Below are 12,827 nucleotides of genomic sequence, written 5' to 3' on the forward strand. Positions count from 1 at the left end.
TCAGTCAGTCGTGGAAGGAGAAAAAGACATTTCAGACAATGGGATAAACACCCAAGTCAACACTGCAACATGTTTGCATATCAGTTTTCTATCTGGGTGAATTTGTGAAGAGCTTGGAAAAGGAATATAAATACTTCTGTTTCTGACAAAATAGCAGGCTGGATATTCTGAAGGATCTTTCTACTTTCCAACACCCATATGGTGACTAATACGTGCCTTTTAATGAATTGCTGAGCTTCCAGGAAATACAAAAATACCCAAAGCCCTCCATCCTACCACAAATAAATATGATAATGACCATCCATGTAGCTCAGACCAGTTTCATGCTGAGAACGGTTAAAAAAAGATGAAGAAAAAACAACCACCTAGAAATCACCACAGTGTTAATAAGATCATAAGAAATTACCATGCATGCAGATGGAAATCCAGCGACATTCACATAGTACCCAGAGCAGTTTCTTCTGTCCTGCGGGAGTTCCCTACCAAGAAAGGGGGCTTAAGAGGCTGGGCGGCAGAAACAAGAAAAAAAAAAGTGCTAGCCCCAGGAGAAAAGACGGGTAAATTTGCATTAAAATTGAGAACTTCTGCTCATTTAAGCAAAAAAAAAAAAAGTAAGGTAAAAAGACAAACCCCAGAGATACAAGGACACAAATAATAAAGATTTCAATTTCAGAAATCTATACGGAACTCCAGAAATTCAGTATGAAAAAGACAAACAATCCAGTAGGAAAATCTTCTCCAAATATCAACAGACATTTCACAGAAGCCTCAGCACAGATAGTAGACAAATATGATAAGATGTCACCAGAGAAGGTCAGTTTAAAATAAGATACCATTTTCACCCACTATTAGCAAAATGAAGAAGTCTGACAATACAAAGTGTTGAAAAGAATATCAAACAATGGAAACTTATACACGACTGGTGGAACTTTGTAATGAATTGGTTCGAACAGTCTGGGAAAAAAATTGGTATAATATACTAGTTTTGAACGTTTATATGGCCCGCAACCCTACAATTCCACTTTAGGGTATATATCCTGGAAAAACACTGGTACACATGCACCCAAAACTGCTTAAGAGCATTCATAGCAACACTGATGGATCAGAGGGAGAAAATTAAATAGAAACAATTTAAATGATAGACAAGGCAACGGTTAAATATGTTGTGATATATTCACACAAATATACAACTTTGAAAGTAAATGGACATGTAAGAATTATAATGTAATGACACACCAAGTTGCAAAGAATTACATATTATGAAACAAATTTTCTAAAGTTCAAAAAAAGCTGAATAATAAGTTATTTAGGAATACATTTAGATACGGTAGAACATACGGATTAATTATAACATTGATAATAGCAAGTTGCAGAAGACGAAAATAGGACTCCATTTTTATAAAGCTCTAAAATAAGCAAGGCTATGTATTGTGTAAAGCTACATAGATATATATGTGATTTTACATGTAAAATTACATATAAAAACCCAATAGCAAAGTAAAATGGTAAACACAAAATTCAAGATGGGTTATCCCTGGCAGGAAACAGGGGGCTGGGATTGGAGAAGTCCACACAGGAAACTTCAACAGAATTGATTGTGTTTGGTGAATTGTCAGTATGATATGTTCACTTGTGTTTTATCTTATCATCATTTCTGGTAGCTTACAGGTATATTGCATATATTCTTTTGTGGTACCAAATATTGCCTAACAAAATTTTAATTAAACCATACAAAATTGTTTTTGTTCAGATGGTTGTTGCTCCAGCTCCCTCTTCCTTGAGTGCCCTGTTTTATGCTGCCAAACTTGAATGAGGGTCATAGGCCTGAAAGAAAAAAAAAGGGTGTTGAAGATGATATATACAAATGCTGTCTGAGCACAGTTCAGAACTAATGATCTTCCTAGGTGGATGTCGCAAAATTATCATAAAGTGACGGAGCCAATTCTCTATTACTCTGTTGGATTGTATTTCAATATGGTGGCTCGTTTTTCAGTGGAAGTCTTGTCTTTAGAATACCCTGTTCAAGAGTGGATGTGGGCTGCAAGGAGCCCCCTACAATTGAAAGTCCCACTTACATATTTTAAAGGAAGGGTGGAAAGAATTCATTTGTTTAAATTATGAATTTTGTCTCAAATACAGAGTTTAAACACACAACAAAGCCCTTGTTAGCAAACATGTTGGAGTGGGGAGTGACAATTGTTAGTAAATTTGAGTTAAGTAATTTTCGTTCAGATTGGTTTCTCAGTCACTTTCAGAGCTAGCAAGGCGAAAATCTAACTCCCCTCAGCACCTCACTCCCATTCTGGTGCCTCTCATCTCCCAGAATCACCATCTTTCTGGGTTTCCCCCAAATAGGATGTCTTTCTTATCTCGCCACCTGCTGTGCACAGACATGCTCCCCCCCCATCCCTTCTCATTCCCCAAATCCAATCCTTCCCTACCATCTCCCTTTTACTGCAGGCAGGGCTGTAAGGGGGTTGGGGACCAAGGCCAGTGAGAGGGACTTGGCGTTGGGACAGGACAGGAGTTTAATCCAACGTAATGCGTAGAGTAAGAATTAATGTCGCTCAGAAGCACATTGCAAGCTGTGATGTGGCTAGAGCCTGTGCTGTGAAGTTACATATCCCTGACTCAAACCCGCTTTTCAGTTGGGTAACTGTTCAGGAGTCCCTGAACTTCTCAGAGCCTCCGCTTCTTCGCCAATAGCAATAGTTAATACCTACATCCTAGGGTGGTTATAAGGATTCACCTATGTTTATAAATTCTAAGTACTCAGTATATACTCAAATATGGTGTTTTATTTGTATTGGGTGAATATGTTGAAATTATAGAGGTTCTTTCTAGGTTTGCTGATAGAGATGCAGCCTTGACTCATTAGGGGTTGATTCACTTACTCATCCTTGAACGCAGATTTCTTGACATTCGTGTTCACTGTTGAATCTATTTCCTGAGCCATTACAGCCGCTGAACCAAAAGCGGGCACAGGCGTTGACCTGTTTGTCATAATACCATCGAACCACGTATTCGCCACAGTTTCCTGGCTTTAGGGCTTCCAAGCATCTAGGATCTAGAGTGAGAAAAGGAAAATGTGTTATTATAGGTTTTGCTTTCCCTGAAAACATGAAAAGTGAGAGCTTTACAAAGTTTATTCTCCATGTACCCTAACATGCCAACTACGAAGATTTGGTTCCAAGGTAAAGAAGGGTTCCCTGGTACCTAAAATACTTCCTCCACTACCTGCAACTCCACCGTTAGATACGCCTTTGAAAACATAAAAGTTTTTGATCTTCATGAAACCTTATTAAAAGGGCTATTTCCCAGAAAGTATAGCACTGTGAGCCCTCATTGGCTAATACCCTTGTGGGGATTAGTTGACAAGGGAAAAATAGGACTTCATCATTTACTTTGGACTTGATTTAAAATCAGATTAACATTGGAATAAAGATGATCTCAGCCTTCTGTACACATTTCTTCCCAGTGTGTTCCTAGAAAGTGCCACTGTGATCACATGTAATTGTGCCTACTAAAAAAGGAAAATCCTTTTAAGTTACCAAAAAATAAATAAATAAAATAAAATGAAGGGCTCTCTTTATATCACAATTTTCTTTTAAAAAGAGCAGTTCCTGCGGCGCCTGAGTGACTCAGTTGGTTAAGGGTCCAATTCTTGGTTTCGGCTCAGGTCCTGATCTCAGGGTCGTGAGATGGAGCCCCATTGTGGGGCTCTGCGCTCAGCAGGAAGCCTGCTTAAGATTCTCCCTCTCCCTCTGCCCCCCTCCGCGTGCTCTCTCTCTCTCTAAAAAAAAAAAAAAAATCTTTAAAAAGAGCAGTTCTTGCAGGACAATAAAAACATGAGCTTTTAATGTCCATTTATGAATAAATTTTAGAAACACTTCCACTGTAGGGCGCCTGGGTGGCTCAGATTGTTAAGCGTCTGCCTTCGGCTCAGGTCATGACCCCAGGGTCCTGGGATCGAGTCCCGCATCAGACTCCCTGCTCCTTGGGAGCCTGCTTCTCCCTCTGCTTCTCTCTCTCTCTCTCTCTCTCTCCCCCTCTCTGTCTCTCATGAATAAATAAATAAAATATATATATATAAAAGAAACACTTCCACTGTAAAGAAAAAAAAAGACAAAGGAGAACTACCATAATAAAGCCATTCATTTAGTCCCTTTTTATTTTGTGGTTCTCCTTAGTGCCTTGATTAGTATTCCTTACCTGAAGAAGTGATTCCAAGGTGAGAAAAGCCACAACCAAACAGGTACTTGCTGCCTGAGACTTGTGATCTGTGAGACAGTTTATATGCCACAAGCTTCATTTCTCAAACGAAACAAGCCTTCTCTCCATCTCCCAGAATCATTTCCCCAGATAGGGAGCATGTCTCGATTCCTTTTTTCCTGAAACTAACCTCCAAATCTACCTCTTCTCTGAAGACTCCTTAGACCAACTGGAAAGGAGTAGTAGACTTTCACTATCTCCACTCTTAAAACAATAAGTAAATATTGTATATTGTGTAACTTGTCAAGCCAATCTCAGAGCTTCTTTTTGGCAAGGATCTTGTCTCTCTGGCATGTCCTTCAGAAACTCTGTATATAATGATTGATTTCTATAGATAGTAACTCCATAGAAAATATGTTGATGAGGAGGAATCTAGATTCTTGCTTTTTTCTCCTCTACAATCTAAGGGTCAAAAATTCAAATGTCTACATGTGTCAAGGTCACATATAAGACAATAGGGAGTGGTAGGGGCTATGGGAAAATGAGAACACAGTCTTCTCTAAAGGCATTTACATTTTTAAAAGCAATAAACATTATAAGAACCTTAAATTTTTTTATGGACCAAATTTGTTCTATAGCCAGTTTTCTAATTTGACATATAATAATGAAAAGTGTCTTTTGTCTTCCCTGTTTAGGGTCAAAACATGTTTTTTTTTTTTAGATTTATTTATTTATTTATTTGACAGAGAGAGACACAGCGAGAGAGGGAACACAAGCAGGGGGAGTGGGAGAGGGAGAAGCAGGCTCCCAGCTGAGCAGGGAGCCCGATGCGGGGCTCGATCCCAGGACCCTGGGATCATGACCTGAACTGAAGGCAGCTGCTTAATGACTGAGCCACCCAGGTGCCCCCAAAACATGTTCTTTCTGAATGAGATTTTAGAGCCCACCCTTTCTGTGCTTTGACATTGTAGATGCAGCAGCTGATTGGCAGGTGTCTCCTACCTTTGTGCACCAGCTTTTCTGGCTGTAAGTCCATAACAGGACTTGGAATTCTGGTTTCCAGACCCTCTGCCCCATCCTCAGGGTGGCCAAGCAATGGCCCCTCCGTGGTAGCAGCCTCAGGTGAAGGACTGGTGGTCAGGTGGTCAGCCCAGCTAGGCTCTGGAGGCTCATTCTCTTTGTCCTGGGCTCCAGTGACACTGACCTACACAAAACACTCACATTTTTGTTTCTGGTGATATCAAGTCAGAAAAGCTAGTTTGCTTTGGGAAACATTTAAGGAAAAATTCAGCATTGCTTCTTCTCCCCAACTCTCCAGTATTATTTCAATCAAAGCTCAAGAAATGATGCCCCTCTTCTATGTCATGCATCCCCGAGTACTTAAGTTATGGACTTTCCCACTGCCAGGCATGGATGCTTTTGTGCTGGGCCTTCCAGAAAGATCCACATGCGGGGCAGGAAAGGTGTGAGCTTAGGAGGAGTTAATCTTCATTCTTTTCATGGTCACTGGCTTGAGGAGGGGAAATAACCACGAGTTTCTTTGAACTTTTTTTAAAATAGCCTTTTCCTCTCCATTTCTTAACACTAGAGAAATTAACAATATATTCTAAAATATCTACAACAAACTCTCAGTCGATTTTGAGATTGGGAATGGGGGTGGCAGAGGACAATAAGACAGCTGAAATAAAAATAGTAGCAATCACTTTTCATCTCATCCTATTATCTGGACCCCAGCAAATGCCAATGGTGCAGGATGCTTAGCTTCTAAGAAGTTCTAGAAATGTTTGTTAGCTAATGAACAAAGGGATATAATTTCAAAAGCAAGTTTTCTGGACTCTCCATGTTTTATCTAAATTTATGATATGTAATGAGACAAGGAAGAAAAGGTATTTTGCTTCAAAAGAAAAAAAAGTCACGTCAGTTATCCTTGATTACCATTGCCAGGAGCAAGGTCAATCTTTTATGGGACCGATTAAGTTCTTTTACTTTTTTTCCCTTGGATCCCAGCTACAGGGAATTGAATCAGTCATTTAACTTGGTTTTGGCACAGGATGGTCATTTATCCTTTCAGGCCCTCTTTTTTGTTTTTCTTTTTGTTTATTTATTTAAACAGGCAAATGTGTGAGCTAAGTAAAGTCATTTTTGATGCTTCTTACCTGTAGTTCCTATCATCCTGTGACCAGAGCCAGCGGTCATCATTAGCAGCTCTCCACTGTCTCAGCTGTTCTACTTTGATTCTGTGTACACACACACACACACACACACACACACACACACACACACACGGAAACACACACACAAACACACGGAAACACACACACATACACACACAAACACACATGCACATACAAACATATACACTTACATACACACACGCACACACATACATACATGCACGCACACACACAAACACGCACATACAAACACACATAAACACACACATACACACAAACACACACACATACACAAACACACACACACAGGGAATAGCTAATCAATTCTGTTACTTTTGTGTGTATATTTTTACAGTGATTAAAGGACTACCAGTTAATGTAAACATTTCCATTGGGACGAGTCTGGTCATCAGCCTGATAGAAAAGGCACTCAATTCAAATACAATCATGACTTTTCACTAGCCCCAAAACACAACTTTTGGGACAAATGGAGGTAAAACTGTGGGCCACTTGGCATTCATCTGTCTTTGAGAATGATCTTGTGTGTACATACATCGATTTGAATGGGAGCTTCTGTTATCATCATTGAACTAAAGTTTAAGGCTAAAGGAAAATTTTGTGAGTACTTCATTTCCTATAGGGGAATCTAAAGCTCCAAATGATTAAAGAAAGAACTTCCCCCAAATCATTGGCAAGCTAGTCGTAAAATTTGAGAAATGCCTGTTTTAAGAAAGACCGTTTTTTGGTTTTGCTTTGTTTGCACATATTTTGTTAAGGAAAAAATAAGTTAAAAGCCCGACCAAAGAGTAGTTTATCAAAGATAAAAAAGCCAACAGCTATTAGGTTATACTTCAGATATCCTATCTGTCAGATGAGAAAATTCCTTTGAAGAAGTGCACCGGACAGCAGTTTTCTTCAAGGAATAAACTTGGCCTTTAAATCATTACCTTGTTCAAGCCTTAAGGCCTCATAAGTTATTCTTGACCTCTTGTAAGCTTAGGAGTGTGTGTTTTCTTCCTCAATCACCACATCATTCGAGAATTTTTTTTAAAGATTTAGTTGTTTATTTATTTAACAGAGAGAGAGAACACAAGCAGGCAGAGTAGCAGCAATGGGGAGAAGCAGGCTCCCCACCGAACAAGGAGCCCAATGAGGGGCTCTATCCCAGGACCCTGGGATCATGACCCGAGCCGAAGGCATCTGCCCAACCGAGTCACCCAGGTGCCTCTCATTTGAGAATTTTGACTACTATTGCTACCTCAGGTTCTAGAATAAGTGAAAATAATTTTTTTTCATAAATGAGAATAATTTTATCTTTTGGTTCCATGAGATCTCAGATTATTTAAACAAATGCATAATTACCACAGTTTGCCATTTTTATAATTTTCTTGTTACAAAAACATTCATTGAAGGGAATTTAGAAAATCTGGACAAGCAACAAGAAGAAAATAAAAATCACAAGGGATTCCACCTCCCAGAAATAATCATTGTTGATATTCAGGTGTATTTTTACCTCAGTTTGTTTTCCTATGTGCATATTTTAAATGAAAAATATGCTGTAGTGTTGGGTTTTTATGTTTTTAAAAATTTAATATATTATGGTTCCATATATTTTACTGTGACCATAAAATACCATTTAATTACATGACTATATTTAAATACATAACAACAATACCCTTTTTTAAACATTTGCTTTTTTTTTTCCTGCTGGAAACCACGTGGCTGATCCCTGGATTAAGGAACACGCATATTCTTGGGACTCCTGGGTGGCTCAGTCAGTTAAGCATCTGCTTCAGCTCAGGTCATGATCCCAGGGTCCTGGGATCAAGTCCCGCATCGGGCTCCCTGCTCAGCAGGGGGTCTGCTTCCCCCTCTGCCGCTCCCCCTGCTCATGCTCTCTCTCTCTCTGACAAATAAATAAAATCTAAAAAAAAAAAGAACACACACATTCGAGGCTTCTGAGACAAAGTCTTCTCCAGAAAAGTCTTACAATTTCCACTCTCACCAGTGAGTATATTTTCTTAAAGGATCGCCATTTACTAGCTATTATGATTGGAAAAAGGGATAATTACTAGTTTGATAGGTGAGAAATTCTTCAACTGCTGTACACAGCCCAACCACAACCTGTCTCCTACACACATGAACACCCTCGCCTGTCACTCCTCACGGCACACCAAGCTACGACCTTTCATTCCTTCCTCTTCATTCAGCCGCAAGCCCTTAAAGTCAGCTGTCCCACCAGGGCCCAGGAAAAGTTGGTCCCCAGCAGCAAGACCTTGCCCAGTAACCCAGTCAGTCCTAACGCTTCCCTTCTAGTCAGTGCAGAGCACCTCCTAATGCTCCTCTTCTTGGCCCTGATCATAGAGAAGTTAGCCTTTACTCCGACACTATTTTCTATCATTTCCGATTTCACACGTGTAACTACCACCTCCCTGATAAAAGAAGCTAAACCGTGCCACGTTTTCTTCATTTTCATCTCTTGCCTCCCCCTCACCACTTTTTTCTTTCCTTTTTGTCTTCTTTTTAAAAATCTTTAAACACTAGGAGAAGGAACGGAAAAATGAGAAGGGGGTGGAATTGGAGGGAGAGACGAACCATGAGAGACGATGGACTCTGAGAAACAGACTGAGGGTTCTAGAGGGGAGGGGGGAGGGGGGATGGGTTAGCCCGGTGACGGGTATTAAGGAGGGCACGTTCTGCGTGGAGCACTGAGTGTTATACGAAAACAATGGATCCTGGATCACCACATCAAAAACTAATGATGTATGGTGACTAACATAATAAAATTAACAAAAAAAAATCTTTATAGCATAGAACAGTAAATAGTTGCCACTGGAAAAATTCAGAATGTGTTAGAGGGAGAGAGAAAGAGAGAGGGGACTTTGGATTAATTATTCCACTCCTTTAGGTTTTATGTCATCGTTTTAAAATAAAAGATTAGACCCTGACATGACTTCTATCTCTAAAAGTGGGATTTAAGCCGCCCCAGACTTGCCTGGCAGAATGCACACCACACTCATGACGGTTACTGGCTCTGCAGAGAGGAGCAGGATCAGACTGAAGGACACACAAGGAAGGACTTGAACTGTGTCTGAGCGAGAGTGCTGAACAAGTGGGAACACTAGTCAGGCGGTGGGCACTCGGATGTTTGTTACATGTATTCTCTGATCTTTTTATAAATCTTAAACCTAAAAACAAAAGGCTGCTGAGAACTGTTAGGGACATCTGAAGTGTGGGCCGTGTGCCTCCCCTGATCGCCTGCAGCTGCCTGAGAGGGTGGACGACAGGATTTTATTCTGGTTAAAACCTCTCTTCCATTTAGTATAATGCCTTCCATTCTGGCCACTCCCAGTAAATGTTTCTGACTGTTCTTTCTAATCACATATTTTTACAAAAAGAAGAGTCTAGCAATAATTTCTTATTTTGCAAATGAGGGAACAGAAACCGCAAGAAATAGGTGATTCACCCAACGTCAGGCAGCTATCAAATTTCATTTCTAAGATGTCATTCACTGTGAGATACACTATAAATTTTTAAGATCTTCTTAAAAAGACCATAACACACTAAATGGATGCATCCCAATCTCTGAAAGAATAAAATAAAAAATATTAAACTGGGGGCACATGGGTGGCTCAGGCAGGTAAGCATCCGACTCTCGATTTGGGCTCAGGTCATGATATCGAGGTCATGAGATGAAGCCCCACATCCAGCTCTTTGCTGAGTGTGGAGCCTGCTTAGAATTCTCTCTCTCTCCCTCTCCTTCTGCTCCTCCCCCACCCCTTAAAATATATATATATTTCAGAGCCAAGGAAATAAAGTATTTAGCTTCAGGACTGAGAATACAAGCCAAGTTTCCTGACTTCTAGGTCCAGAATATTTCTTCTAGATCAACCTGCAGTGTGTTTTTTTTTCTCCTTCATAAGATAGAAGTATCTTATGTTCTAAGGGTAATACATCTATTATTAGCAATATGTGAAACTTATACAGCAACTTCACTAAGCAATACTAATATTAGTTGTTATGCAGCGTTTTATCAAGAATTTGAGGATTTTTTGACCACCACAATGAGAGAGTATTAATTTTATCTTATAAACAAATAGATTATAATATTGATCAATATAACCGTATCTGTATATGTGGCTTAGTCAAGGCCACTTACAAATAATTAGGTCTGATTGCAGGAAATCAACTTAGTTTTCCTGTCAGTGGAGAATCTAAACTAACAGTAGTCTCAGTCCCAAGTTTTTTTTTTTTTTTTAAAGTTTGAAAAGTCCATGTGTTTTACAGGCATTGATTATGGCCTTGAATAGGATATTTCATTTAATAATGAGTATAGTACGACCGGGCAACTTATAGAATTTTACTTGAATAGGACATTAGGAGAAAATATACATGTACTCAAATGTTTTTGTTATATTTCCTAATGCACTGTCATGGAGGCTTAATACCTAGTTAAAATACATGCCATTGTATTATACACAGGTTTTTTTAAAGGTAATTCAGCCAAAATGGAATTATATATAGGAGAAATAATTCAATGATGTTATTTTTAAGAGAAAAATAAATGAAATGATGCTATCACCAAGTAAAGAATAAACTGGAAAGGATGTAGAAAAGCGAGATAGGACAAGAATTTTAAGACCATATTAATATAGACAGGGAATGATCAGATCTCAATCCCAGATGGTAGAGGGATGGATGAGGAGAAAAGAGTTGATGGCATGGATAGAGAGATGATGAGAACAGACCGAAGAAGACAATACCAACAAGTGTGGAAGATAAAGTAAGATAAAGTAAAGACGCAGTCCAGGTTTCTTGCCAGGTGCCTGGCTGGTTGGTGGGACTATACCCCTAGAGAAGGCAATCTGGAGGGTTGCATTGTGAATATATTCCATGGTGAATGCCTGCAAAACACCCAGAATAAGACCTTCACGATCAAAAATGTGAATCCGGGGCCCAGGAGAAAGGTCTGGACGGGGGAGGCAGATTGGAGAGTTGTTAACATAAGAGAAGAAGGCTAAGGATCAGTCTTAGAAAAGTGAAGAGTTTAATATTTAAGGAGTAAACAGAGAAAGTGAAACCCCAAAAACCATTGAGAAAGAATGCTAAGGTGGGTGGGAGGGGGACAAGCAGAAAGAGGGCTCTCCCAACCAAAGAAAGGAGTGGCATAGGGTTCTACGCAAAAGAGGAAATAAGAGGGTGGCAACAGGGATGTGGCAATTAGGGCATGGCTGGTCATTTTTCCAGCAGAGTTTCAGCGGCATATTGGAGGCCAGTAGCCTGACGTCAGAGGTTTTCCCAAGTGAATGGAAGTGAGGAAGTTGAGAGGGAGGGAAGGAGAGTGAAAGGATCTGTGTGTGTGTGTGTGTGTGTGTGTGTGTGTGTGTGTGTGTGTGTGAGACAAAGAGGCAGAGACAGCAGAGACTGGCCTATGGATAATTTTATTATAAAAAGATAGAGATAGGATAGTAAGCAAGAGGGACATGAACTAAGAGAGAGCTAGAGGATTTTTTTTTAGATGGGAGAGTCTGAAGACTATTTACTAGCTATAGGGAAGGAGTCAGAAATATTGGCAGGAAAGGAAATCATGGCACTACAGTGAAGCAAGGTCTGAGTTTTGGAATGGGCCTCAGAGCAGAGGTGGGAGACTAAAAGGTATCACATCAGAATTGAGGATAGAGCCTAAGGTCATGTTTTAGGATGAAGGGACACATCCAATTCCAGTATGAAGTCAGAACCTGCTCAGGGCCCTAGTTTTTAAAAAAAAAAAATTGCCAGGGGAGCCAATTTCAGAAGTGGCCTTCTCTAGACGGATCTCGGGGTGAAGTAAGAATGAGTAAACATTGCAGGGAAAGGAGGGTGAGACATGGGAGAGCCAGCAGGAGTGACAACGCGATGGAGACCTTGGAGCAGCTGAGTGATGATGATAGGAGGGGAGAGATGAGGCAGGTGGCAGGGGGAGCAGGGACAGGGTCACACTAAATGAGAAGGTGGACAAAGAGAGGGTGGGACGGCCAGCAGTCAGCCTGCTGTGTTCGTTTCCTGACATTTATATCAATAAGGTGTACATTTCCTCCACCAGCATCCTAGCACTGGACTACACGTCCCGGTGATAACAAAGGCAAGGAGAAGACTCACAGCTTCCCGCTTCCTCCACCACATGTCTCCACCTGGTGCAGAGCTACCCCCAAGGACCCTTCCCATACTAGCTTGACTCTGCCCTTCACTGGCTTGTTGTGGAATCACTCTGCCTAGAAATCCCACAGCCTCCTTTCCACCCAGAGGAATATATCTCTGCTGCCAGTTATCTAAGTTATTTGCAATCAGGGAACAAATTTTCATAATACAAAAAGAAGCTTTATGGGGCGCCTGGGTGGCTCAGTTGGTTAAGCGACTGCCTTCGGCTCAGGTCATGATCCTGGAGTCCCGGGATCGAGTCCC

The 12,827-nt window shown here is 40.5% G+C and overlaps 1 protein-coding gene across 4 annotated transcripts in view; it reads right to left on the reverse strand.

Moving 5' to 3' along the window:
- Window positions 1-934: 934 nt before the first annotated feature.
- The window catches only part of COL28A1 (collagen type XXVIII alpha 1 chain), a 166,623-nt gene continuing 154,730 nt past the window's right edge, over window positions 935-12,827 (reverse strand). For 2 of the 4 annotated variants that reach the window (XM_027574929.2, XM_027574928.2), the window contains 3 exons: window positions 5,215-5,416; window positions 2,895-3,067; window positions 938-1,824 (listed from right to left, as the gene is read on the reverse strand). In XM_027574929.2, coding sequence (XP_027430730.1) covers window positions 2,895-3,067; window positions 5,215-5,416 — 375 coding nt within the window. In that variant the 3' untranslated portion in view covers window positions 938-1,824. Of the gene's footprint in view, window positions 1,825-2,894; window positions 3,068-5,214; window positions 5,417-12,827 lie in introns of all 4 variants that reach the window. The other 2 variants (XM_027574927.2, XR_003516640.2) reach the window with 2 other exon arrangements.

This window comes from Zalophus californianus, chromosome 12 (assembly GCF_009762305.2).
Source record: "Zalophus californianus isolate mZalCal1 chromosome 12, mZalCal1.pri.v2, whole genome shotgun sequence".
NCBI lineage: Eukaryota > Metazoa > Chordata > Mammalia > Carnivora > Otariidae > Zalophus > Zalophus californianus.